This window comes from Saimiri boliviensis, chromosome 8 (genome assembly GCF_048565385.1).
Source record: "Saimiri boliviensis isolate mSaiBol1 chromosome 8, mSaiBol1.pri, whole genome shotgun sequence".
NCBI lineage: Eukaryota > Metazoa > Chordata > Mammalia > Primates > Cebidae > Saimiri > Saimiri boliviensis.
Window position 1 is genome coordinate 54,758,238 of NC_133456.1, and position 27,073 is coordinate 54,785,310.

At 38.7% G+C, this 27,073-nt stretch overlaps 1 protein-coding gene across 4 annotated transcripts in view; it reads right to left on the reverse strand.

The window, feature by feature from the left end:
* ADAMTS9 (ADAM metallopeptidase with thrombospondin type 1 motif 9) overlaps positions 1 to 27,073 on the reverse strand; it is a 207,846-nt gene that overhangs the window by 79,372 nt on the left and 101,401 nt on the right. For all 4 annotated transcript variants that reach the window (XM_074404499.1, XM_074404500.1, XM_010350914.3 and 1 more), the window contains one exon: positions 3,767 to 3,934. In XM_074404499.1, the coding sequence (XP_074260600.1) occupies positions 3,767 to 3,934 (168 nt within the window). The remainder of the gene's footprint in view (positions 1 to 3,766; positions 3,935 to 27,073) is intronic.

Sequence of the window (27,073 nt, forward strand, 5' to 3'; positions counted from 1 at the left end):
GCAGTATCTCTAGTTTGTACTCACTAGATACTAGTTGCGGTCCCCCTTATCCCCCAAGTTGTGACAAACAAAACTGTCTCTAGATATTCCCAAATGTCCCATGGGGTACAAAATCACCCCCAGTTGAAAGCTTAGCTCTTGGCTAAGCATTTTACACAAAATACCTCTGATATGTCCCAATAAATCTTTTAGGCAGATACTCATAAATAAAGAAACAGAGATAATTACCCTAACTCAAGCAAAACCAAAACCAAAACCACAAAGTAGAATTTCTCTTAGACAATGTAGCATAGCTACTGTGAATGTGAATTTGTGATCCCAGTTTTAAATATGGTACTAATATGATGCAGTCTTTTGTACTAGGTCAGTGAGGGTGTGGGTGAGAAGTCTGTCTTCAAACAATACAATATCAATGCTCATGCTTCAAATAAAAACAAAATACAAGGAAAGCATAAAAGACGACAGTGACTCTAGTTCTCCTCACTGACCACATTTGGCTTCCTTAATTTCTCAGAGAACACAAGCTACACATTTGCCACATTTCTCCATTAAACACTTGAAGGACACTTCAGAATGACACCACAACCCTGCTGCTCTAATTGTAATTATAAGAAAAGTCTTAATCAAGAGGGGATGGTAGATTCCTAATGCAATTTGCCAGTTTCCATTTCAGCATTAGCACTGAAGAGCTTTTAAAAATTAATGCTCATTTCATCGACTGTAAGACAGCACTGATTGCAAGACACACCATCATATTTTGTAGTACTGAGAAAGACAATAAGGTCTGTTAAAGAAATCGTGACATTCCAGTTTGTGAAGCCCATCCTGATCTCAAAGGTATTGAACTGTGAAAAAGACCTGCATCTCAGAACAGATGAATGAATTGCCTGAATGAATTCATGATTGATGAATGTGTTGGTGTGTTACTTTCATTCTAATCTGATAATTTATTCCTTTTTTTAAAATCTTTATTTTAAAAACTCTACACAGATAAGTTTTAAAAAAGTTTTACTGTGCAATGCTTTTGTATCATGGGAATACAGAGTCTTCACATTTGTCAGTCTGATCCAAGACTTTGAGGCTGATTTTTGTCTTAAAAGTTCATAGGCATTCCTTAGCTCTTGATTTAAAATATCTAAACAAATTAAACATAACCTTTTCAGAGAGAGAAAAACCCTTTGAGACTTTAGTAAGGATATTCCCCTCCTTCAAGAAAAGCTGATTTTCTTTACAAAAAGATTTCAGAAGATGCAGAAATGAAATTTTCCACTTTAAAACTCAAAATATCAATACTGGGGGAGAAACTGTAAAGATTAGCATGGCTACAGTAGTTTCTATCCCAATATTCTATATATCACATTATCATCAGACCTTCGGATATGATGAGAAATTATACCAATTACTTTTTCCTACCTTGAAGACAGGATGACTAGGCTGTAACTACCAGCAGAAAACAGAAAGAGCAGATATAAAATCTTCTAAATATGGCTGCAAGTGGACAATCATTACTCTTGTTTAATATCACAGCCTTAGGGATATTCTTGTTTACTAGTGGATCATTAGGAAACCAATAACCTTTAATCATGCAGACCATCTTTCTCCGTCAACCACTGGGTCTGATTATTTTCAGGTACACTTCTAAATTGCCCAAATTTAATTTTACCCATGCAGGACTTTGTGTTGCCCGCTTTTATAATTCATTTCTACAAATCAAATTAGGGCATTATAAAGCTGGCCACAGACCATTATATAACTGTGTTTACTTGCATTTTCTAAAAAGGTGACTTGACTTTTCCAAGCAATCATTTTGAACAGGTGCAGTTTTTTTTCTGGGGAAGCATTCTGATAATCCTATTACCTTATGTTGGCAAAAAACCCCGGGGTTTAAACCTAATCATTCCAGCTTTGTAAGCAATTTCTGGCTTCCCATCAAGATCACGCGATGCTGGATTAAAACTCACTCTGTGTTTACCAATAAAGTCCAAAATATTCTTTTAATTATCCTTTGTGAATATTGGCCTTTAACATGAGCATCATTTCTATGCTCTGAACTTAATATTCAGAGATAAATACAAATAGATAAGTAGTAGCTAGGGAACATTAAAAAAAAGTAACAGGTCATGAAAGTCCACAAGAGGACAAGCTAATTAGCATGGTATCTTAAATAATGCTAGCTGCAAGCTTTCACATGGATTAAATAGCTCCAAACAATAAAAGGGCTGGAAGTTAACAGATGGCAAGGATCACTTAGAAAAACATTAAGAAGGATGACTGGTATGAAATACTACCTTGAATGTGATCCCTTAAGGAAGGCAAAGGAAGAACTAGCTATGGCTGGGTACAGATTTTTTGACTGCTAAATTAAAACAAACAACCCCCCCACACACACACCAACCCGTGTTTCATTATGATAAAGGCCTTGAGAGGGCTGAGGCCACTGCCCTAGGCAATGACGGCTGGAAGATATGGGGGGCAGTGATGCCAGATCAGGGCATTTAGAATACGTTTAGGTTTCTTGAGGAATTTTCCATTAGTCATATTGAAATGGAGGATTCTCAAATCCTCTCCATGTTAGTGCAACTATGTTCATATCTGCTTTGGGGCCTTAAGAATCAAGATCCTAGGCCCTGGCAGAATCCATTCTAGAGTCTGCCAACCTTGAACTTAGCTTCTCATCGATTCTCTACAGTCATCTGCATGATTGTTCACTGCATGGAAGTGCCAGACATGCAGTAAAACCTCATTGACTCAGATCAGTGGAGAGAAGGATCAGCATGAAATACAAAATATTTTAAAAGACGTTGAGCCCTATTAAAGTTAGCATCGTCAACCAAACTAAGAAAATGTGCAAGTGTGGAGTTACCAGATCTATTTCAAGGATTTGATGTGAATGGCTTTAGTTCACATATCCAGTGTTTATAGATTAAACAGAAGCTTCTAAAGTTCCTGTTTCAAGTTCAACAGAGAAACTCACACCCGGTTCCTGACTAGCTTATGAAATGTTTAGAATTAGTGAAGTCTAACCGTAATCAGTGTCTTGGGTACTCACCCACTTCTCCATCCCATACACACATCACACTCATCCAAACAAAATATTACTCTTGAGAGCCTACTAGATTCAAGACCCCTGCAAAGTATTCATGATTGCACTAAATCTTCATAAGAGCCTAAGTGTAGTAGGCTCAGGAAAGTTAAACAAATTACTCAAGGTCATATAGCTAGAAAATAACAGAGAACTCCCTGTCCTGTCCTTTACCTTTTGTAAATGAGCAAACAGGCAGAGATGTATTTTCTAATACTTTCGGTCAATAGCCCTTTCTTCAAGAACCTCCACAATATACTGAGACTCAGTTTCTGCCAGGTGACCACAGTCAGCTTCAGTGCAGTCTGAATTAGTAGTTTTCTATGTGCTGATAATTCAGTGCCATCCGTGAAGTTTTGAGGGACTGCTCTGTGCTCCACCTGACCCTTATTTCCACTTAGAATTCATCCTCACAACCACCCCTAATTATATGTATTATTCAAAGCTCCAGAGTCTGAAGCCCAACATCACACAGCTAATAAGTATCCTGACTCTCTAGGTAATAGCTAGTAAGAATCACAGCTAGTTAGTATCCTGACTATCAAGGTAACGATTCTTCCCTCCCAGTCCCTGAGCTCTCCTCAGTAAAACCAAAACAGTGCACAGAAACACAAGTGAACACACGGGTGTCAGCCATGTGGCCAAATGTAAGGAAGTAGTTGGTAGAGGAGAAGCATTGCTCACCTGACTCCAAGCGCCAGCTTTCCATTTGGGGCATCTTCCTCCTCGGCACTTTCTGTGCCCATGTGGCTTAGCCAGGTGTTTACAGTAATCACTTTCTAAAAGGCTTCCATCTTTTGCCATGCAGTAAACATTTCGTTGTTTATGCCCTCGACCACAAGAGACAGAACACTGCAATATAAAGCAATGGCAAGGTTGTTGTTGTTTTTTAGTCACATGGAGTTTGAGAAAAAACCTGCGTCGTGAGATGTTAAAACCATGCCTAACAAGAGTTACCATTCCCCTCTTTTGCAGCGCCAGTTCGGATAGTATCTCAAGGCTCGATAGGGAAGGAAAGTGGCATTGAAAAAAAAAAAAGTCCATAGCATTACAGCAGCAATCCTGTGTGGCATTTTGGCTCACTCAAGAGTGTGGGTAAATCCTGATAATTGAGGCCAAAAATAAAGCTCATGAACCTGAAATTACCATGAAATTCTGATTTTAAGAAGTTCTACTATGAAATAGTGAGCTATTTCTTCAACAAAATGAATTGTGATTCACTGATTGGGATAAAGGTACATTTCCAAAATATAACTATGTTCAATTTCTTAATTAAATGATTTAAGAATAAAACTCTTCAACCATTCTCCAGAGGATACGCTCTCATTTTCCCAGTCTGTTGGGAAGAGGTGAAAAAGGCATGTTAGAAACTGAAAGGTAAGCTAGCAGGTAAGTCTGTGCCAATTTCGGGAGGGAGGCATTACCTTTCAACTTTGATCTGCAGATTCACTGGACTGTTTTAAATGTGACCTTGTCTGACCACATCTGAGAAACTTGACTTTGATTTCAGATTAGGTTTCTCAGAAAGGTTTAAGAATCAAAGTGCCCATGGAGTTGGGACAAAAATTTGATATGACAGCTTCTTGTAAAACAGGCAAGAGGCTGGCCCCAGTGAGTGTGCTGAGATATGCAATGTCCATTGCCTCATTAGTGATTACAGAAGTCATTACCACTCGGATCATAAGCTGCTGGCTCAGGTTTTCAAGACACATTATTTCCCAATATAATGGTCTTGCTTTTTAGAGGGAAATGAGTTTAAGAATGAAGAACAAAATGTGAAAACACAATGAAAACAGATTTCAAGTGTCACTTCCTTCTATTCAATATTTCTTATTTCTCCCACTAACTTTGTGATTTTGTTAAATTACCAACATGCCCTTTTAGGCCTAATAAATAGCACCACATGAAATACGTAGCCTAATATTAATTCAACCACTGTTACCAAGCATGCTCACAGTTATACCATTCATAAATGTAGCAGACATGTTTTTCTAGTAAATGCAAACCACTATAAAAATTTCAGTAGTTCCTGATAGAGAAATGTAAGGCATGGGTATTAATACATTTGGCTTTATTTTTTTTAACTTTAGGAGGTAAAAATATTGCTGTCTTCATTTGAGCTCTAATCTTATATTATGATTTGAAGTAGTCATTCTGAAAACCTTAATAGAGAAGACAGGATGGCAGGAAGGCACCCAACTTGAAATATCTATACCAAAATAATAATATTCATCATTCAACCTACAGTGTTTGATTTATATAAAGACTTTGCAATATAATTCTAGAAGGCTTTTAGCATGAAATTCCTAGAAGTATCCCCACAAATCTCTAAAAGTGGACTGATGACTTGCACACAGAGAATCCCTATTAGTAGTGACCAATTTTAACATTTTAAAATGTCACTCCAACAAGAAAATAATATAAAGGGTTCAATTAGATTTGGAACGAATTAATGTATTTATTTAACAAATATTTATTGAGCACCTACTATGTTCTAGCAATTATGCAAAGTACTAGGAATACAGTGATAAAATTGACAGTCTCTGCCTTCATGGAGCTTACAGACGAGTGAGGGAAACTGACATTAATTAAGTGATGACAAAAATAAATATATGACTATTCATTGAGATGAGTACCATGAAACAAACAGGCTGGAGTGGTTGGAAGAGGGCTCCCTGAGGCACTTACTGGGGTCAGGCCAGGAAAGCTATGAGCTATAATTACGAGTTTGGATTTTTTTTCTACACAAGATGAAAAATCACTGGAGATTCAAGTCAGAGTAAGACATAGTCTGATTTTTGTTTCAAAAAATTTACTTTGCTGAATAGAGACCAAATTGGAATACAGTGTGAGTGGAAATGAGAAACTCATTCAGGAATGCTTGGGTAGGGGAAGTTGGTGGATTTAAGATGTATTTTTTTGAGGAAGAAATGATAGATGTTCTCTAGGTGGAGAGGAAAGGGCAGTATCAGGGATAACTTTCAGGTTTCTGGTTTGGGCAACTCAACAGACAGTGATGACACTTACAGAAATGGGGAAAATTGGGAGATACAGCATTGGGAGTCAAGGATATATTTATTTCTAGAAAATGAATTGAACTTAAAGGATGTAGAATTATGAGTGGTAAAATTTGTTTGCTTAGGGTGAAGAAACTTAGTTGTGTTAGGGTAATCAAATGAACATGGTGACCTTAACACAAAGTCTATCTGTAGGGATAGTCATTTCAATATACAAATAGTCCAAACAAGCTATCTTTTCATATAGAGGGGAAAAGAGAGTTGATGGAAATATTAATTTAGTAATCTGCTGTGATCATCAGATTATACAGCCTAAAAGTTGACAACAATCTGTAGAGGAAGAATTGGAAAAGGTACAACTCTCTCACATTTATAAGTCAGGCACTGCCCTATGACTTTATATACATCATCTAATTTAATCATCCCAATAACCCAGTGAAACTCAGTAATAGAGATAGGTATTATTACTGGAGACAACTGGTGTTTTCAGAATGGCATAACGAAAATGCTTTATATAGTGCTTCCCACATGACTTCAACACGAATGAATATATTTCTGTTGGAAACAATAACAGCACAATGAAAAATAGTTAAATTATAACCAACCTTACTGACAAAAATTCATCTGAGGTGTAACTGACATCTACTGCTAATGGAATGAAGGTGGATGAAGTAGCTTCTAAATTCAATAGCTTAAAAATCTTTTCACTATCTGAACTAGTTGCAACGTACCCATTCCAGTGTTTTGTTTTGTTTTGTTTTGTTTTGTTTTAAATTTGGGGACTTGAATGGAATTGACTTGGAAAAAAAACAATGCAGTACTCAGTACACATATTATTTACCTAATACTGTTAAGATCTAAAGGCAATTAGGAAATTCTCAAGGTATCTAATCTGATAGCAAACACTCTTCTTTTAATGTTTTCTAACTTACCAATGAAGAAAAGCAGCTGCTCATGGAAATGTTCAAATCTAACAGGTTTATTATTAGGTCTACTAGGACTTGATAGAGGAACTGCCATTTTGATAATCAAATAAACACAAGTTTCAGCTCTTCCATTCAGAGGGAAATTTCCATCTGATCATTTCCAGTCCTTTGCCAGGCATTGAATTTTACATCAACATGTGTCACTGAGACATAATAGTTAAATTTAGTGCATCACCTACTACATGCTATTTATTGGTTACCCATCTGACAGTTCTTGCTCTAGGGAATGTTTAATTTCTGAAATTTGCAGCCCAAAAGCCTCCTACTTTGCCAATAGGGTTCTAACATTTTTGTCTTGGGAAACAACCCAACTTTGTGTAACAGAATGATTTTCCTCCCAACTTTGAGCAAGATTCTCAGACAATGTCATCTCTGCTTGTTACTTAGCAGCACCAAGGTCAGCATCCCAAGTGTTTGAGCATTCAGGCTTTTGTTTCTGTGAGGTGGTTTGAAGGGGATGTTGAAAAGTGGAGCTTTGTTCAGATGGCATGTTAACACTTTTCACTAATTAAGGTCTAAGAGCTTGAAATCCTTGCATTCCAATTTATCTGGTGGAAAGGAAACTCAAGACATGGGCTGTCTGTTCTTAACCTCTATCAAGGGCTCTCTCTCAAGCAGTAGCACTGGATATAGTGCAGACAAATTTGGGTTTGGAGTGCTGTCTCTGGTTTTAGAGTGCTGTCTCTGGTTTTAGGGATGCCCTGCATTGGTCCTTTCACTTATACTGAGGAACATGGTTTCTTAGTTATTGAGAAGCCAGAAAACTGCCCAGGTATGTCTGCCTGAATGAGAAGGGCTGGAGAACTGAAGAGAATGGGATCCCTGGGGTTGCCAAGGTTGTCAAGGACCTGGACATCCAAAAGAAGATGGATTTCTATACAGAGTTGCTAAAGATACCATAGGGAACCAACAAGGAATAAGGTGGAGGTCAGAGGTGTACACAGGATCCAGTAAGAAGGAAGCTTCTCGGTGGGGCTGGAAGATGCTGGGGCTTAGAAAAAGCATTGGAAGGGGATCAGATAATGACCAGGACTGCCTGAGCTATAGCAGATGCCCGCTATGCAAGGACTAATGGATGGGACAGGCGGACAGCCCTAGCACAGTGTCTGGGCATAGTTCTATGCATCTAGGTGATTCCCATCTCCAAGCAGTCTGGATCAATGAGATTCTGTACATATGAAATATGAAATGGGGGATGCTGATCAACTAGTCCATATTTCCAACCACAGGACTGGCTGACAGCAGGTGAGAAATAGCAAGCACTGAAAGGCCAAGAGAACCATCATATACTAGAACCTATTACCAGGTTGTCTAGGCTCTTCTGATCTAAGGATTTTTGACAACAGATGGCTAACCATCCCACAGATAGGTGTTTTGAGACAGGAGACTGAATGAATTACTATTCGAGGTCCTTCCCCTGTGAGTCTACAGACTATGAAAATAACACCTAAATCACTTCATTTAAAAAATGTTCAGTTGTATCTTTTCATACAACAAGCTCTTCTTGATCCTACTCTCCTTTTAACTTTGCTTAACAAAACATAAAATCACACCTCATCTGGAAATTATGTCATCAGAAAGGATGCAACGCACGTGCCCCAGGTTCAGGACTGTCTCTGCCCATTACAGTGACAAATGACGTGAACACTGTATGAGCATTACATTGTTGTGGGAGGCAAAGGAGATGCCAGCCTGTACCTCCTGTTCCACTGAAGAAAGCATAAGCACAAGGATACAAATTTAGGGATCAAAGTTTCAAACACTGCTCAGTGGAAGGTCTGGAAAACCATGTAGGCTTGCCATATGGAAAAAAGATAGTAGCTGCAACTCACACGTTTCCTTGCTGTTTTCTACACTGTAGCCAATCAGTAAATACGGAAATGAATGAACATAGAAAAGCTATAGCCATCACAGAAGTGTACTATAAACCAAATGCCATGATTTTATAAAGGTCAGAAAGAAAGAACCACCTGGAATCTGACTCATGTTGCTAATGCTGAACTCATTTGGCACAAGTTATTTAGATTCAAAAAGGCCATCCTGAGAGCACTCTCTTTCAGTTTGAGCAGAACTCCTGAAAATCATACTAGCTACCTTTCATTGAGTTCTTACTATGAGCAGGATACTGGGCTAACAAACATTGGTTTCTCTCATTTAATTCTAACAACACTCTGGTGGCTCTGGCACTATTAGGATTTCTTTTATACCAATAAAGGGACTGAGGGTCAAAGAGGTGACATCACTTGCTCAGGGTCACAGCACCAGGAAGCAGGAGAGTTAGACTTTAAATATAGCATGGGCTGGTCACTCTGGCTCATGACTTTAATCCCAGAATTTTGGGAAGCAGGGGTGGGAGGATTACTTGAACCCAAGAGTTCGAGACTACCCTGGGCAACGTGACAAGACCTCATCTCTACGAAAAAAAGAAATGCATGGTGCACAGCTGTTGTTTCAGCTGCTTGGGTGACTAAGGCAGGAGCATGGATCAAACCTAGGAGTCTGGGGTTACAGTGAACTATGATTGCGCTACTGCCCTCCAGCCTGGTTGACAGGGCAAGATCTTCTCTCTAAATACGCACGCACACACAGACACACACACACACACACCCCAACCACTTTAATGCTTAAGTTACACTGGAAAAAGGGCCTGGTTAAGACAACCAGTTGCACCTCTGCTTAACCCATGATAACAACAGAAAGGAAGAACCTCAAGAAATGTCTCTTAAGGCTATTTCAGAGTCACCTGATTCCTCAGTCTCCCAGGCAGAGAGTAACTATGGAATGTTAATAGTTCTGACTTTAATACCTTTCTCACAACACCGTTAGTGCCAGTGAAGAAAGACACTACAAAAAGCAAACATACAATCCCATAAATAAAGGTCCACATTTTCCCATGGCTAAAGCCACGCTACTTTTCTCTTGGCCATTTTTCAAGGTTTATTAACTCTTTGAGGCCTGCCAGATGCCACACAGTAAATTACCATCACCATTGATAGGTGAATGGCTCTTTACATGGTGAAGAAAGGAAGGCTGCAGGTTGTAAATTTTGGCCCCCGCCAATTCTCCAAGGAAAAAATCTTTCGAATGTTCGATCTGCAGGCCATCTCAATGAGTATTCAGTCCATCTATTTATTTTACAAATTCAAGACTAGAGAGAAAGAGATACGTTGTGCCCAAGGGCACATAGCAGGGAAAGAGAAGACATAGGCTGAAGAAGCTTCTATCCTAGCACAGAAAGCTGTTTGGCTCCAGTTGCAACAGGGGCCTGGGGCTAGGTTCTGGTGTTGTTCAGGAACCACAGCTAACCACACACTCTGATTCTTTCTCATTCCCAAACAAGAGTGCAACAACCTCTTGTTCCAAAGCACCAAGGAAGAGCAAATTCCAAGGGGTGGCTGTGCTTGGGTGCTGGCAACACAGGAAATGGCAGCTAGGGTGGTGGCGAGGGTGCTTGTCTTCATTTTGCTCTAAAATGCAGCAAAGGTTTGGAAGTCAGACAGGCTTCGGCTGGAATCCTACCTGTCATTTGACCACGGTGCCACTGGGGCCAAGTGACTTAACCTTTCTCAGCTCAAATTTGTTCTCTGTAAGATGGGAGAATAGTACTATCTATACCCAATATTGTTGTGTTACAATTAAACGAGACAATGCTACAAAGTTCTTTGTGTTTCAACCAGACAACATACAAAGGACACATTTTTTTTTTTTTTTTTCATCACCACTACTATTATTTCTATTCAGTGGACTCTTTTAGAATATCTCTTAACATGAAATTTAACAGGTGAGTTTTAAAAACATACGTTTTTTAACTAACAGAGTCTAACATTCTAACAGAGGCATTGATAGGTAAAAGGGAGACTTTGGCAAGATCTCATCCCTGTGAATGGGCAAAGTGCTTTTCTTTCCAAAGGTCACAGAGAAATCAATCCACAGAGCAGTAACACATGTTGAAGGTTCCTTCTGTAGTGCCCTTTTCTCTCTTAGAGAGTATTACTTACCAATGGTGTCTCTTCTTACCAGAGTAAGGAGAGAAAAGATGCTATATCTGAATTTCACATCCCTCTTTTACTCCACCATTCCCTGCTCACACTTTTTTTTTTTCTCTCAAGAACTCCTGCATTTCCCTCGTCTTTTGTTATGTCATTTCTTTAAATGTCCTGAGACACAGAATCAGTGTCAATGATAACCATTATGGAATTCATAGTCACTCACTTCCCTGCCACGCCCTGCTCTGCTATCAGAGTTGTCACAGTCTTTTGTCAAAAACATATCTCCTTATTGGCAATGAACCCATTTAGGGGAGGTCTTACAGGGCTTCTCACACAACAAGAATGGCTTTGAACAGTGGCAGCGACAACCAAAATTTTGAGGAAGAAGGGAGAGAAAGCTTTATCAGGAAACAAGGGCTGTGACTTCAGGGCGTAAAGCCAGTGTTGACAAGGCCTGCCTGATGGCCGTTTATGTCTGGGACCACCCTGGTACTTATTACCATGAAAAGGAGCTGAGACCGCCTGAGATTGGCAGGGAACACCAAGGAAGAAAGCGGATGTGGGAGTCACGGTCATCCCAGCCAGATGGGGCATTAGGCCATCCTCCTGCAATGCTACAAAGGTCTAAGAAAAGGAACCAAGATTCACATGTCAACTCTTGGAGCACAGTCGAAGGCCGCTGTCAATATGACAGCCAAGTAGGTGGCCCTGCATATGCTTAGCAAGGGAGACGGCAGGGCCGAGCAAACAGAGGGAGACGACGAGGGGCTCACACCTTCCACTCCCACCCCGTCACCCCAGGAATATGGGGCACAGGGCTCCCCAGTCCCACAACCTTTGATCTCACAAAGTAACAACTTCATATTAGGGAGGAAAATAAATTTTAACATTAAGTAGAGCAGTATATGATATTAGTTATGCACACTATGAAATCCAAATTAGGGCTCTTTTTGTTCTGCAAGAGTGGAAATATTACAGTTCCCCATCACGAAAGAAATGAAAACCAAGGGCATCTGCAAATGTAGCGCCTGGCGAATTCTATCATGGCTGTATCCAGGGGTGCAAATGGGGACGTGAAGACAATAATCCCCAGGCGGTGTCATCCCTTGCATGGGTAACAGGGCTGTATGGCCCCTTTGATTCCTCATTCTCAAACACATCGCTTGTTTTTGTAGGGATTATTTTCCTTTTCAAGGTTTACCTGATGATTATTTGTAACCTGACATCAGCAGAATAATCATGTTCACATTTTTCAGGAAAGAGGTGAAGGTGACACACGGACCCCCTCTACGCCTACCATGGGATTATTTCTGAGAGCCATCTGGAAGACAGGGAGGGCAGTGGGTGAGAGATTTGTTCCAGAGGTGAATGAAGTTGTGTCTGAGTAAGTAATCGATGGGAAAGCTATGACTGGTGAGAACAGCGACCAGAGTTTCTTGGTGCTCTGAAAGTGGCCTGTGATTGAAGGCCTGGACTGGAGAGTTCAAGGCTACCTGGAGACGTCAGTCCGCTAGGAGATGCCAGTGCCGGGGCAGACCCACCTGACATCACTCATGCTACTGTCAAAAGCAGTCAGGGGACAGAGCTGGGAAGCTTAAACCACTTTCAGAAATGCTTCTGTAGAAAAGCAATCCATGTACCTAACCAATATCTTCCCCCTGGACCTTGTCCTCTTCCCAAAGAACTATCTATATGTCAACAAGTCATTTAGAAGACACCAGGACACAGTTCATTCAATTGCCTCCTCCAGTCTTGTTTTCTCTATCTGGCCCTTCTTCTGTGAGCTCGATGTGAAAGGAGCATCTTTGCAGGCCAATACGTCAGGTAGACTATACTGAAAATTTTAGGTTTTTGGGAAGCAGCTTATATAATTAATTTGCTTGTGGGTAGATATTAATGCCAACCCAAAACCAAGATATGCATACATATCTGAGCCTGTGTCCAGAGAAATGTATCTCAGCAGCAGGGATAAAGGTCATTTTAACCATTATTGAATTAGATGCTCATCCTCCAATTTTGCATTGCTCTACTGGGAATTTGTACAGCACATAGTCACTGTCAATATGCATTATTCAAGTCCTTTGTGGCTTTTCTTGTCTCCTCTTCCTGCCTTCCCTTTGGTTTAAAAAAAAAAAAAAGGCTCAAAAGTAGCACCATGAAATGATGAGACAAGAAGTAATAACTAGATAAAATATAAATGGCTCACAACACAGAAGACTTGGCATTGAAAAAGGCTGAAATTATGTTAGATGGTTTTCTGCAGATTCAAATGATTCTTACCCTACTCTGAGGTGTATTCAGATGGAAATGGAAAGATTGAGGCAGAAGAGTGTAGTAGTTATGAACACAGTGTTAGAACAGTCAGACCTGGTCTGACTGGAGAGATCTTTCTTCGTTATTTTTTGCAAGATGCTTCACCACTTCCAGCATCTATATCCAATTCTGTTTAACAGAGATATGAAATGATGACACATACACATCTCAAACTTAACATGTTCAAAACAGAAGTCCTGATCTTCCTCCGCAAATCTGTTCTTCCTATAGGCTTCCTCATTTTAATTGATAGCAGCTCCATCCTTTCACTTGTCCAGTCCAATAAACTTGGGAATCATTTTGACCCCTTTCTGACTCTTGTACCCCACAGTCAAACTCTCAGCTAATCCTTTGGCACTATCTCAAAAATTAATCAGAATCCTACCACTTCTCACCACTTCCTTTGGGACCATTATCATCCGAGCAATGCTTTCTCTCATCTGAGTTACTACAATGGTCTTAACATTCCCATCTCTGTTCCTCTTGTAGCTTCTGCTAAATTCAGAAGCCAAAGTCAACCTCCACCTACCCTTTCACTGCCAGTGCCTTCCTACGTCACTCAAAGTGAAAACAAAACTCCTTCCAATAGGCTAACCCTCTTCTTGCTCTCCTCGCCTGACAGTCTGCCTCCATGTTCGTTTCCCTCAGTTTCATCTCTCATTTCCTATCCTATGATTCACACCCTCTGTTCTAGATGCACTAGTCTCTCTTCTATCACTAAGAGATACCTGGCTCACTCTTACTTTCAGGCCATAACCTGTAATACTCTTCTCCCAGATACTGACAAGGCTTGCTTTTGTATTTTCCCCATCTTTGCTCAAACGTCACTTTCTTAATGGAGACTTCCCTAAACCTTCTTTAATTTAATTAGGCTCTAATTTAATTTGATCTAATTCTCACCTACTCTTCCATGCTATTTCTTATCCTTCTTTCCTAATTTACTTTTATCTATGGTACTTGTCGTCTTCATTCATAATATATATCTGACTTTTTTGTTTTGTGATTTGTAGCTTGCCTCCACACCTCACTAGAATGTAAGTGTAATGAGTTCAAACGTTTCTGTGTATTTTGTTCACTCCTATGTCCAAAATGCCTAGAATGGTGCCCGGCTTATGAAAAACACTCAAACATGTATGGAATGTACAAATGAATGCATGAAACAAGTGAATAAATAGTATCTAATAAAACCTGGAACCACTTATCTCACAAGAATAAAGATTAAGTAAACATTCTGCACAATGCTCAGTTTATTGTCAGAACCAAATAAATAACAATTGCTGTCTCCTGTGTCTTATATCCATTCAGTCCAAAACTAGCCATGTATTCTTGTGATTTAAATCATATCTACAGAACTAAATGTACAGGGGACATCTAGAGGGAAAATTATCTGAGATTATCATATAAAACAAGCAGACAACAGGCAGAAGCTAGGAATTCAGAATACTACACTGCCCTGCAAATGCAAGAAACAGCGACAGCTCATTCTTAGCCACTGATCCCACCACATATTCTGAGTGTCATATGATGGTGTTTCCCCTCCCTAAAGATGTCATCTTAGAGTGACATTTTTTCCAGATGGGTGGGAAAATGTACATATATAGACTAAAAACAGAATACAATGAAATGCAATACAGAAGAATGAGTTTTATCAAGGCCAGGCATTTTCTTTCTTCTGGCTGGAAACATCTATAAGCATAAAACTGCAGGTTCACTCTTCGGTTCTCAATGAGTCTCAGTGATCCTGATCAATTTTTTTTTAAGTTTTCTTTCATTTACAAAAAGGCTTTCAAAGTATAAGATATCCAGGACTCTAGAACCAACATTAAGCCCAAGATTTTATAACTGTAGAGTAAATTTGATAGAATGAAATCATGGCCACTCTTCTGCAAACTCTCTAGAGCCAGTCACCACCAAGTCAATCTCTTATGGAGAGTACCTGTTATCCAAATATTAGGATCAGGCCACGTCCAGAAAGACGAAATTTTCTTAGCTCAGTAGGACTTTTTCTTACAGATGTACTAATTTTCATCATTTTAGGATGCTGTAAAAGTCCAGCATTTTTGAAATGGATCAACCTCAGGCTGATCAATTTCAAAATTCTGGCCTGAGGTTGCTAGCTGACCCAGTCCAATTTTTGAGTTTCTTTCTTTCTTTGAAAGCCATTCAAAATCAAGTGAAATATAAAAAAGGTCCTATTCAGAAATGCAAATATTCAGCTATCTCTGACTTGTGATAAGAAAAATAAACAAAATCAGGAGTCCGGCTGAAAACCCTTGGGAAACATTCAGATCCCAAGGACTCAGCTTCAGGGACTTTTACAAAGCAAAAGAGGGCTGAACTGGTTTCTACTCAGGCTTGGTTCTTTTATGTGTCACAAACAAAAATTTATGTTTCTAGAAGTTTTGAAAGCCTCCCAAGAAAGGCAGTGGAAAAATATAGAGTTTTGGAGTCTATCAGGTCTGGATCAAATAATTACTAATTGTATGATTATTGGGAACCTTTCTTAACTTCTCTGAATCTCAGTTTTCCTATCTGCACAATGGACATCATAAGACCTATTTTGCAAAGATTATATGAGGATTAGCAATAATGCATGCAAAGGACCTGGTAAGGCCATGGCTCACATCAGATGTTTAATAAATGAGGGATTTTCTTAATATTTTCTGCTTCTAGTCAAATCCATTTGGTCAACTGCAAGTGGGTGCCTTTATGTGCCACATCAGGAAATGTAAGACAATTAATTGTCCATCAGCTGGTAACTACTAAAGTGGAGAAAATCATTCATTTAGAGCAGTGAACTTTTTTGATGGTGGTGGTGTGTCCTTGATTGTTTAGGAGAGATTTCTCTTTTTAAACATTTAAAAAAAAATTTAAAATTTTAATCAATTAGTTAATCAATTCAGAGAGCAGGCTATGAGACTGGATATATATTTTTGGTGGAGATGTGATTTCACCATGTTGCCAAAGCTAGTCTCGAACTCCTGGGCTCAAGCAATCCACCCACCCTGGCCTTCCAAACTGCTAGAACTGCAGGCATGATTCACCATCCCTGGCTGAGATTTCTCATTTTTTAGGGATTCTTTCCTAAAAAATTTCCCAAAAGATTCACATGTGCTCAATTTGTAGCCTAGAATTATATGTAGATTATATGCAGTCAAAAGTCAAAATTAAGTTTCTAATTATAAAGGGCTTTTCATAGCCAATCGGTAATTTAAGATTTCAATTAATTCTGAAAGGTAGCATCCACTTTCCTTATGGAAAATCAAGATCTCTTCCACATTAGGCACCAGTGCATAAGTCTGTTATTAAGTCTTAATAAACATTTCTTTGGTCTTCCATCAAATAAAGTTTGAACATTGCAGGGAAAATTGAATGTTTCATTAGAGCTTAGGTCCAACCATGAAATTTCTGAGGTTGATGATAGTGTCTTGGGTTTATTTTCTTTGCCTTCCCTCTACCAATAGATTTCTTCTCCAGTCTCAAAGCTTTGGAGTCACTACTAGTGTTTACAGCCATTGTTAATGATCTTTTTAAAGGAAAAGAACTGAGATTGATTTTCCTTCTGATACCAAGACATATCATCTAAAATGTTTTCTGACCCTCTGATCTCTGAGTTGCACCTTCCATTTTGAGTGTGTTTGTGTGGCATGGGGGTTGGGGTTGGCAAATATATAGCATTTGCCATCTACTAGAGGAGGAAAGATTTGAGGAGTGGAAAAGAAGAGGAATGGAGAGGTAGAACTGCAGAAACCTGCTTTCTCAGAAGTTAATGTACAGGAAAGCCCAGTTAATGCCACATATTTACAAAAGGTGCTCACTGCAACCTCCATCTCCCAAGTTCAAGCGATTCTTCTGCCTCAGCCTCCCAAGTAGTTGGGACTACAGGCGCATGCCACCATGCTCCACTAATTTTTGTATTTATTTGTAGAGATGGAGTTTTACCATATTGGCCAGGCTGGTCTCAAACTCCTGACCTCATGATTTGCCCGCCTCGGCCTCCCAAAGTGCTGGAATTACAGGTGTTAGCCACCGTGTCCAGCCCCTCTGATGGTTTTTTTAAAAAAAAAAAAAAAAAAAAACCCAGATAGAGTGGAAATGACTGTCTGTGAAAACCTGGTGATCTCTACAACACAAGGATTTCACTTCCCTGAGAGGAGGAAAGGAACAATTTTATAATCTCAAGGAATTCTCTGATTTAACAAATAGGGACTTGGTATCAAATATGTCTGGAAAATGCTGATAACTCTACCCATCTAATGCCCACAGGAATACGGAAAGATAAATTCTGCTGTGAGAAATTCATAGAACTACCTAGCGGAAGAGGAAGGGTGATATTGCCTCTCAGAGAACATTTGGCAATGTCGAAAGACATTTTTCATTGTCACGACCGAGGGCGTATGCTATCGGTATTCAGTAGGCAGATGCCAGGGATGCTGATAAGCATCTACAATGTCCCAAACAGTCCCCACAACAAAAAATTATCTGACCCCAAATGTCGACATTGCCAATGCTGGGAAACCCTGCTTCATACCTATTCACAATCCATGGAACACTTTACATACTGCCGTCTTAGTCCCTAACCAGAAATTCTCAGGTAAAATGCTCACTAGAATTAATCCTGCTTCTAGAAGAGTTCCCAAAAGGGAAACCTATATACTCAACTCTGACACTCAAATCTGACCATTCCTAGATACTGCTGGCCTATTACATATATGTAAATTCTATCATTGACATGGGAAGCTCTGTTTGAAACCTAAAGTTAAAAAGGAATCTCTGTATATGAACTATCAGTGCTATCAGACAATGCTGGCATTATGAACATCATGATAATATTACCCTTGTTTTCTTAGAAATGCCCACCCACATTTATGCCATTCTTTCAAAGTTTATTCTTCTTGCCAAAGTTGCCATGCAGAATGTCTGTTGATCAATTGGGCATATCTGTACATATTTACAGTATCTGCCACCTCTTTCAACCCTCGACCCCTCCCCCAAAATGAGTGATGGTGCTTGTTGACTTGTAGATTTACAGTTTGGTGAGACAAGTTTGTGACCTCATATTTTCAGCACATCCTTGAAAACCTTGCTTGCTTAGTTTTGACTGACCTTGATGGCTCCCTGGAATCTCCCCTGCATTTTATGGGAAATTCAACTTTCCAGAGAAAAGAGCTTTCGGATAGCTATGGGCTTGCAACTATGACTTTCAGCTTTCACTTTTGAATGTGGCTCCAAATGTCTCAATGGTGGCACTATTTCCAGATTTGGGGTAAGCCAATTATTTGTTGTTGCGGTTATGCTGTGCACTGTAGGCTATTAAGCAGCATTCCTGGCCCCTACCCACTAGAGACCCATGGCACCTGCATCTGCATCATAACTACCAAAACTGTCTCCAGACATTGCCAAATGTCCACTGGAGGCGAAAATCACCTCCCAATTGCGAACCATTGAATTACACTAAGGTTCTCAGAAAGACCTTCAGCAAGGTCTCAAAACTAAATTGATTCAAATTGACTTGGTGAGCTCAGGGCACACAGAGATTCTTTGTTGATGGGGGTTGCAAAGGGCCTGCTGAACATCCGTTCAATGAAGTCAGGGGCTACAGCTAAAAGGGTTGGGAAGACCCCATCCATAGAAAACATGCTGTGTACAACGTGAAATCAATTACCATGCACAACAATGAAGATCCCAATTACAATGAACAAACAGGTTCTTCTGAACAGCACTTCCTCCCTGACATCACGTCCATGACCCTGCACCCTGTGGGGTTCTCAGATATGTTACGTCTGATTCAAAGACAACCAGAAAGAAGGAAATAATGATTTCACCATGAAAGAACACATACCAAGATAGGAATAGGTAAGTGGGCTAGGTGGGGCTTTTATTAATCTCAAGGAAAACAAACAAAACAAAACACATTTTTGGGAAAATGCTTTCATTTTCAAAGGAATCCGAACATGGACTGGGTAGCAGTCGATAAAAAAGGGGGGAGTCTGCATATGGCCAGATATTTACTGGAATTTATTAGGAAGAGATGCAATGAAAGTCTAGATTTCCCTGGGAAAAGTGAAGCAAAAAAAATGTACCATTCCCAGAGGCCTTTCAATTTGGCTGCATAGGTAGGATGGGGAGGAGTGCGGAGGAGAAAAGACTTAGGAAAGAGAAAATTACGGGAAAAAGCCAATAGAAAAAGTAGGAAAGATTCTATTTCTGCTGAGCTCTGACTGCCACACCCACTTCCTTTTTTTATCAGGTTACGGTGCAGGTCTGAGATTAAAAACAGCTTCCTAGAATGTGTTAGAATTTTTAAAGTTGTGAAATAAATCCAGATCTTCTCTTTATTTCCTTATGAAGGAAAATACACATTCTGAACATATTTTTAAAGAAATTTGATAAAGTAACTTATTATGAAAATTTTCTAACTTGCAGAAAGATTGCAAGAATATCACAAAGATCTCCCTTATACCCCATCCTGAGGCCCCAATTGCCAACATTTCACCATATTTGCTCCTCCCATCTCTCTGTATATGTGCTATTATCATTTTGTCTTTAACTGAGCAATTTGAGAGTAATTTACAGACATAATGCACCATCATCTCTAAAACTGTTTCCTCAAATCAAGGACACTCTTTTACATAAATACCATACAAATCTCTAAGTCAGGATATCACTATAAATACTACAGCACTAAACAATCCTATGTCTTTTTTTTAATGATCCCCTTCTACGAGTTAGCTCTTTATTTCCATATTTCCGGACTAATGTGATAAGGAGTTCAGCTCTTGAGCAGCTAAGCTCAGTCATTCATTTCAACATTGTTTATAGTATGCCCAGTTTGAAAGAGGCACCCAGTTTGAACTGTGGGCTTCATTAGGCAGAAGGAAATTAAGGATTGGGGCAATTAAATGATTTGGGAAACAGGTTTCTCACTTAAAATGTGTTGGCTCTGTCTATATTTCTTCCTCTGTCCTAGCTAAGAAAAAGGAAGAAAACCCATTCTGCTTTTTCCATTATATTTCCCCTTGGTTCATCTTACCAAGTTGCCAAAACATAACTGTTTTATTATTCACCTGCCACAGGGACTAAGGAATACAAAGGTAGTTGTGAGAATGAGGGGTGATGAGAGGAAGAGGATGCAAGAGCAGGGTTCAAAGTGGTTGATTGTCCTACCAATGGAAATGAACAAGACTCAGCATTGCTAAAAGAGAATTCAGCTCCTGTAGCTTAATTTTAGCTCAAGAAATAGTTTGGAAGACATTTTGATTATCTTTCATGTCAACCAGAGACTTATTACTGTGAAATCACATTTTAGTAAATTTTATCATTTTTCTTAATTCATTTGTAAGTGCTAAGACATCTTACTTTCTACAAGGAACCTCATCACCATGAACATCTGTAAAATCACCTACCTGGCTCTAAGAAAATCTATCATCCTCACTATCTATATACCTACTAAGTAAAGAAAATACGTAGACTTGTCTATGGCCATACCATCCTGAACAAGCCCGATGTCATCTGATTTCAGAAAAATATTTAGATTTATTACCTCAGGTTATTCCATTTCTATAAAAAATGCCAGAGATCTCATCGAATATGTGCTTAATACTTGTTAGCTTTTTCTTAAAATCTTCTGAAAACCCCAAATCTTGCTCTTTTACTTGGTATAAGACAATTTTCTCGTGTTCTGTTCCAATTTTCTTTGCTTATCCACTAAGCAAAACTTGTAAATAGCTCAATTAATTCCAGAACATTTCAATTATTAATAGTTACACTCTGGTATAATACAAAATCTTACATTGTAGCCATACTTTTTCCACACAGGTTACGTTTTACCATTTCATCAACTAAACAATGATACGAGGGGATTAAATCTTGGCTTACACCAGTAGCTTGAAATTTAGAAAATCCTAAATTCAAATTCTGGTTCAGCCACTTCCCAAGAGTGAGACCTAGAGACCACTTCTGAGCAGTGAGATCAACTAAATAACTTCTCCAATGGTGCGGACTTCATCAAGTAGAAAAGATTAAGTTAGACAACATGGGTGAATTGTTCAGCATAATTCTGAGCACAAAGTAAACATTCCAAAATGTAAGTAGTTGTTATAATTTAAAAAAAATCAAAGTCTTCCCTATAATTATGGGAGGAAATACATAGTGTGAAAAATGAAGTGGGAAAAAATCTGCTTTCTCATGGGTAACTGAAGCTATCAATTCATTCACTTTCTGAGATATTTCTGATGAAAATGACTTAGGAAAGATTATTTGAACTATTTTTCATTTTAGTGCATAGAAAACCTGAGACTGAGCATAACTGATTAATCAAAACAGACCAACTGTTGTATTATCGTTTAATTCAGAATGTTGCCCTAAAGGCGGGGGGAACACTCTATCTCGCCATTGAGAAAAAAAACTGATGAAAATTATCAGTCAATTTGTAGTCAATGTTGTACATAAATTTAAATTTCTTGGGGCCTTCAGTATAGAGTAAAAATGTGAATGAATAAGAGGTTTTTTGTTTGTTTGTTTGTTTTTTGCACTATGGACATTAAGTTTTACAAAAATAAATGACTACAATTACAATCATGGAGGAGACATTGCCTCAACTCAGTTTCTTCTGATGTGTCTTTGAAACGGAGCCCTGCAAACCTAATGTGCTCAGCTTTCACCTACTAGGTTCAATGAATATGAAAAGCTGCCTTCCTGAAACTTTTCCTTCAAAGAGGGAATGATTTCTTGGAATTAAAGCTTCTACAACGTGTCTACCTGGTGTTTTCCACTTTTGCCTTCTCCTAAAAAGCACCAATCAAGCCTTGCCCTTTTAACCCACTGACCACTTAAACATGCTTTCTCCTTAACTGAACTTACTGCCACGATGAACTTGAACTCTGAGATGCACAAGAGGAGACTTTGTTTTAACAGCTGCTTTTACAATGAAGCCCTGGAGTTACTATTCTCAAGACCCCTGGTTCTGATAGGCTGTCTTTTTACTGTCCTCTGCATTTTCTAATCCCCAGCTGTCAGGGAACACCAACTGAAGTTTTCCAAACCAAAAGCACAAAACCCAAGAAAGGCAAGAGAATGCTAATAATTGGATGCATGGGCATCCTACGGTGGGACCCCTTACCTATGGAATAAGGTCTTTTTCTCCCCAATTTGTTTCATTAAATTTGATTTCTTTGCTAGTTTATTATTAATTATTAGAGATGTCCTATTGCCTGAGGTTGCCCTGTCCAACATCGTAGCCATTAGCAACAGGTAGCTATTTAAAGTAGTTAAAATAACATTAAAAATACAGTTTCCTTGTCACTTAACCACATTTCAAGTGCTCAGTATTAACCACATGTGGCTAGTGGCTTCCATAATAGAAGGCAAAAATAAAGAACATTTACATCGCTGCAGAAAGCTACTCGATTCTGCTGGCCAAGGCATAAGCTCTTCTTCATAGGAGAAAGGGGATGCAGATCTTGCTAAGAATGATGGATTTCTGCGTTCAGCCTACGTAAGTCATCTTCTATACCACCCCCCGGACATGCTTTTCTTGGCTGCAATTTTCTATTTTATAAATTTCTGGAAAGCGAGGTTACGGTCATTAAAACCAGTCACGACAATGATCCCACTTTTGAGAAAACAACAGCAACGAGCGAAGAAGATGGTGTGGAGATCCACATATTCCACATCTTTTAATTGGTACCCATTAAATAACAAAGGGAAAAAGTATCCTCAGACCACAACTCTCCACCTTATGAGGAGGCCAAAGACCTAGCAGGGAAAAGGCAGAAAGTCAGGTTCTCCGCTGATCCTGGCTCTTAGACCACTGAACTCACATTTGGTTCTAACGTAATGGTAATTGAAAACATATTCTCTGACAGGGGATTTTTATAAAGTTCCATGCCATCAGTCAGGCAGCATCTATCACTGAAAATGGCCAATTGCACATTTAAAAACAAAGATAAAACTACTAATATATACTTACTGAATAAACATCATCAGCAACCATTAAGGTACACACCCCAATAGCAACTTGTATTTTTATTTTTATGGTGGTGGTGAAACTGCCAGGAAAACCAAGCATCCGTTCTTTAATTACATGTGTTTAATATTCATTTAATACTAAAATTTCTCTTACTCCCTTAGAATGAAGAGCTATATCCTTAGCACCCAGAACAGTTCCCAGTAACCCCTTAAAAAGTATTTGCTGAAAATTGAATGATTTTTTTTTTAAAAGAAATGACCCAGAGTTTTTTTTTTTTTTTTTTTTTTTTTTATCCTTCTCCCACCTCCAACCCCTGGTATTAAAATAAATCTTCCTCAACTGCCATCACTAATTGCCAGGATTCCCTCCTAGCCCATTATGCTTGGACTCAACCTCTACCTCCCACTCCACATTCCAAAGTTTCTATTCCTTTCCATTCCTGAAGGGCAACTCCACAACAGGAGTCACTGGGAGGAGCTGGACTCCTCCTCAGAGCCCAATAACCCTCCTACCCTGGCTCCCCCCACCTCTGGATTTTTTAAATCCATGAAAATAGAATCTGTCAAGCTACCACAAAATAGTATCAGAAGGCAGGATCAGTCTTTCATAGGCATATAATCTCCATAAATAGTGAAAAAAAAAAAAAAGATTAAAAGCCTGCTAAGTTTCGTCTCTAGTGAAAGAGATACCGGCAAGCATTTTGGTCGTTCTGAACACATTAGAGATGAGTGCTATACAGAACTCAGGTAAACTTTGTAAATTCACATATTATAATATTTTGTTCCCCAAAAATCTATCTTATTTTTTATACTTCACAGTGATAGAGCCAAATAATGTGGCTACTTCTTCTTTAAAAATGCTAGCAATATGTTTAAATATGTCTTCATTGTAGTAAAAAATATATTTATAAAAATACATATGCATTTAACATGATATTCCTTAGAGTCGAAATCTTGATAACATCCTCCTAATCTGGCTAAAAACATATTTGTAAAATGAAAGAGGAATATTTTGCCATTCCCTAAACGACAGTCATTTGTAATCGCTGGTTGGGAATTTACCAATAACAAGAATGAATTTGGATTTTCTGTTGCTGGAGTCAAATGGACAATGCCACAATTAGCTAAATAATGTTAAGTCTGAATGAAGTTTGAGTTTTAGGCATATCCTTTATGCAATATAAACAGGAATCTAAAAGTTTATTCTGAACATAGGCTATTCTTTTCTACCAAAATGAGATTAATAGGCAATACCATAACAATGAGGTAGAATCACTCAAGTAGATTATCCCCTAGTCAAATGAGCTCCTAACAGCACCTCCCTCATGGGTTACAATGAGAGAGTTGATGTGATGTGTATTTGCTTAATTTGGCTTGTTACACAGTAAACACTCAGCAAACGTTACCTATTGTTATCTTCATTTCCTTTGGAGACATTAGCTTACTTCTTACCTTATTAAAAATAAAGTCTAACTTATATAGGGACCTCGCCCTTACCTTGCTCCTTTCATCCATGAATACCATGACAACCTATATAGCAAAATGGAGACTCAGAAGGAGGATGAGGTATCAATAGGCCTCCGGGTCATTTTTATGATTTAGACTTTTTTGAAAACGGTAGGATCTCTTGAAACTTCCAAGGTAATTGTTATAGTATTTTATTTTCCTTCAATAAGAAATGCTGTCTGAAATGTATTGCAAGTGAACAAATAACAAAATTGACAAATGTTGTAAGCCTTTTACAGTTATCTGAACACACAGAATGAAGTGTAATCAAATTTATGCACATTAGGTTTGGTTTTTCCTGTACCTAGTCGTCTCTTATGTGTTCAGAACCATGTCTTCCAATCACCATTTTTTTTTTTTTTTTGGTCTTGTGGCTATATTTTATCATTATCTACAAATTCAATAAATGGAACATGCATATTTCATAGTTGAGACTCAATAACTTAGGACAACAGTATTACAAAAGAAAAAAATACCCAACAAAATATTAAGCCTCATGTATTTTTGTTTACATATCTAAGCATCGTTTCCAACTCAGAAATTTTTTTTAAGTATCCCTTTAAAATACATACTTGAAGCTATCTAATTACACAAAGCTAGATACTTGGCTACTCAGATTTGAGGGAGGGGTTGTACAGGTTGAAGGGAATTTACAAAATTAAAATTGAATCTTTTTAAAACCAGAAGAAACATATACATTCATTTCTAATTCACAGAGCCTACTTGCCTTTACAGTCTGCTGACAAGCACTGAGTTATTCAACATTGTATATAAAATTAAATAACATGAAAAAATAAATATGCTTTATTATATAACACATAGAAATCTGTACTGCTCAAAATATTCAGAAAATTCTAGGCGTGGCTGCTTAAAACTGTGTTTAGAAAATATGGCAGTGATATTTACAATCTTTATTTCTTCTAGAGAAAGAAGCAGTGAGGTGATAAAATACTGATATCAAACATTTTCTCTTCCTACCTAAGAAGCTGCAAACTTTAATACAAAAATGAGGTAGACACAAATTCATAAGTTAGCCAGGCAGAAACAAAAGCACAGTTCCTTCATGAGCTCATAAATTCTCATTATTCGGGTCGACAAGCATTATTCCAATGCACCTAAAGCAAGGCTCAGAGAACATTTTTAGGTTTGTCATGAAAAACCCAAACAAGCAATTTCTCCTAAGGAGAAGCACAGTTTCCAAGGTGATCAGCAAGCAGGTTGACAGGGCAATGCACAAAGGAACATCAGAGACCCATCTTGGATATACGGTATCACCTAGCATACTTTTAATCTGTATCCTAGATGAATTAGCTTTCTCTAGAATGCTCTGGATTTTTAGCCTACTTTCTGCTGAAGTTTGACAGTATAGAGCTCTCTTTCCAATTTATTCCTCTATTCACAGGATGTGTGCATTGACTACTTAATGTCCTCCTGGGACTGACTGCAGGAGTTGACTGAAAGGCACGGGAGTTTAAGAACCTTATCTCAGGCTGGGCATGGTAGCTTACGCCTGTAATCTAAGCACTTTGGGAGACCAAGGTAGGCAGATCACCTGAGGTTAGGAGTTTGAAACCAGCCTGGCCAACATGGTAAAATTCCATCTTTACTAAAAATACAAAAATCAGCCAGGCATGCTGATGGGCACCTGTAATCCCAGCTACTCTGGAGGCTGAGGCATGAGAATTGCTTGAACCCTGGAGGAGGAGGTTGCAGTGAGCTGAGATCATGTCTACTGAACTCCAGCCTGGGTGACACAGCAAGACTCCATCTCAAAAAAAGAACATTATTCAAAAACAAACATTAGCAATAAAGAGTCCAAAGGCCCATTTTAAAAAGGATAGAAAAGGTTGAATTTCTGGAGGATATTTCTCACCAACATGATTCTTAAATCTGTAATGACTTGAGCCAGAACCAATGGCTGATCTAAGATGGGTACTTAAACCCTAGGTTCACAAAAGCTTCATTTTAGGGACTCTGGAAGGTATATATATAGCGATTTGGGGTTTCTTTCCTAAATACTGCTCTTTAGTAACAAGTGTTGCAGTAGGCTATCTCCATTTTGACCTTGGAGAAGGCTAATTCACACAACAGCAATTACTTCTTGACATTATCTACTGCATGGGAGTACTTGGAGAGAAAAGCAACCAGGCAGAAGGACTAATTGCTACCCTTGGTCTCTAATAAATCTAATTTGCTTTCTGTTGAAAGCAA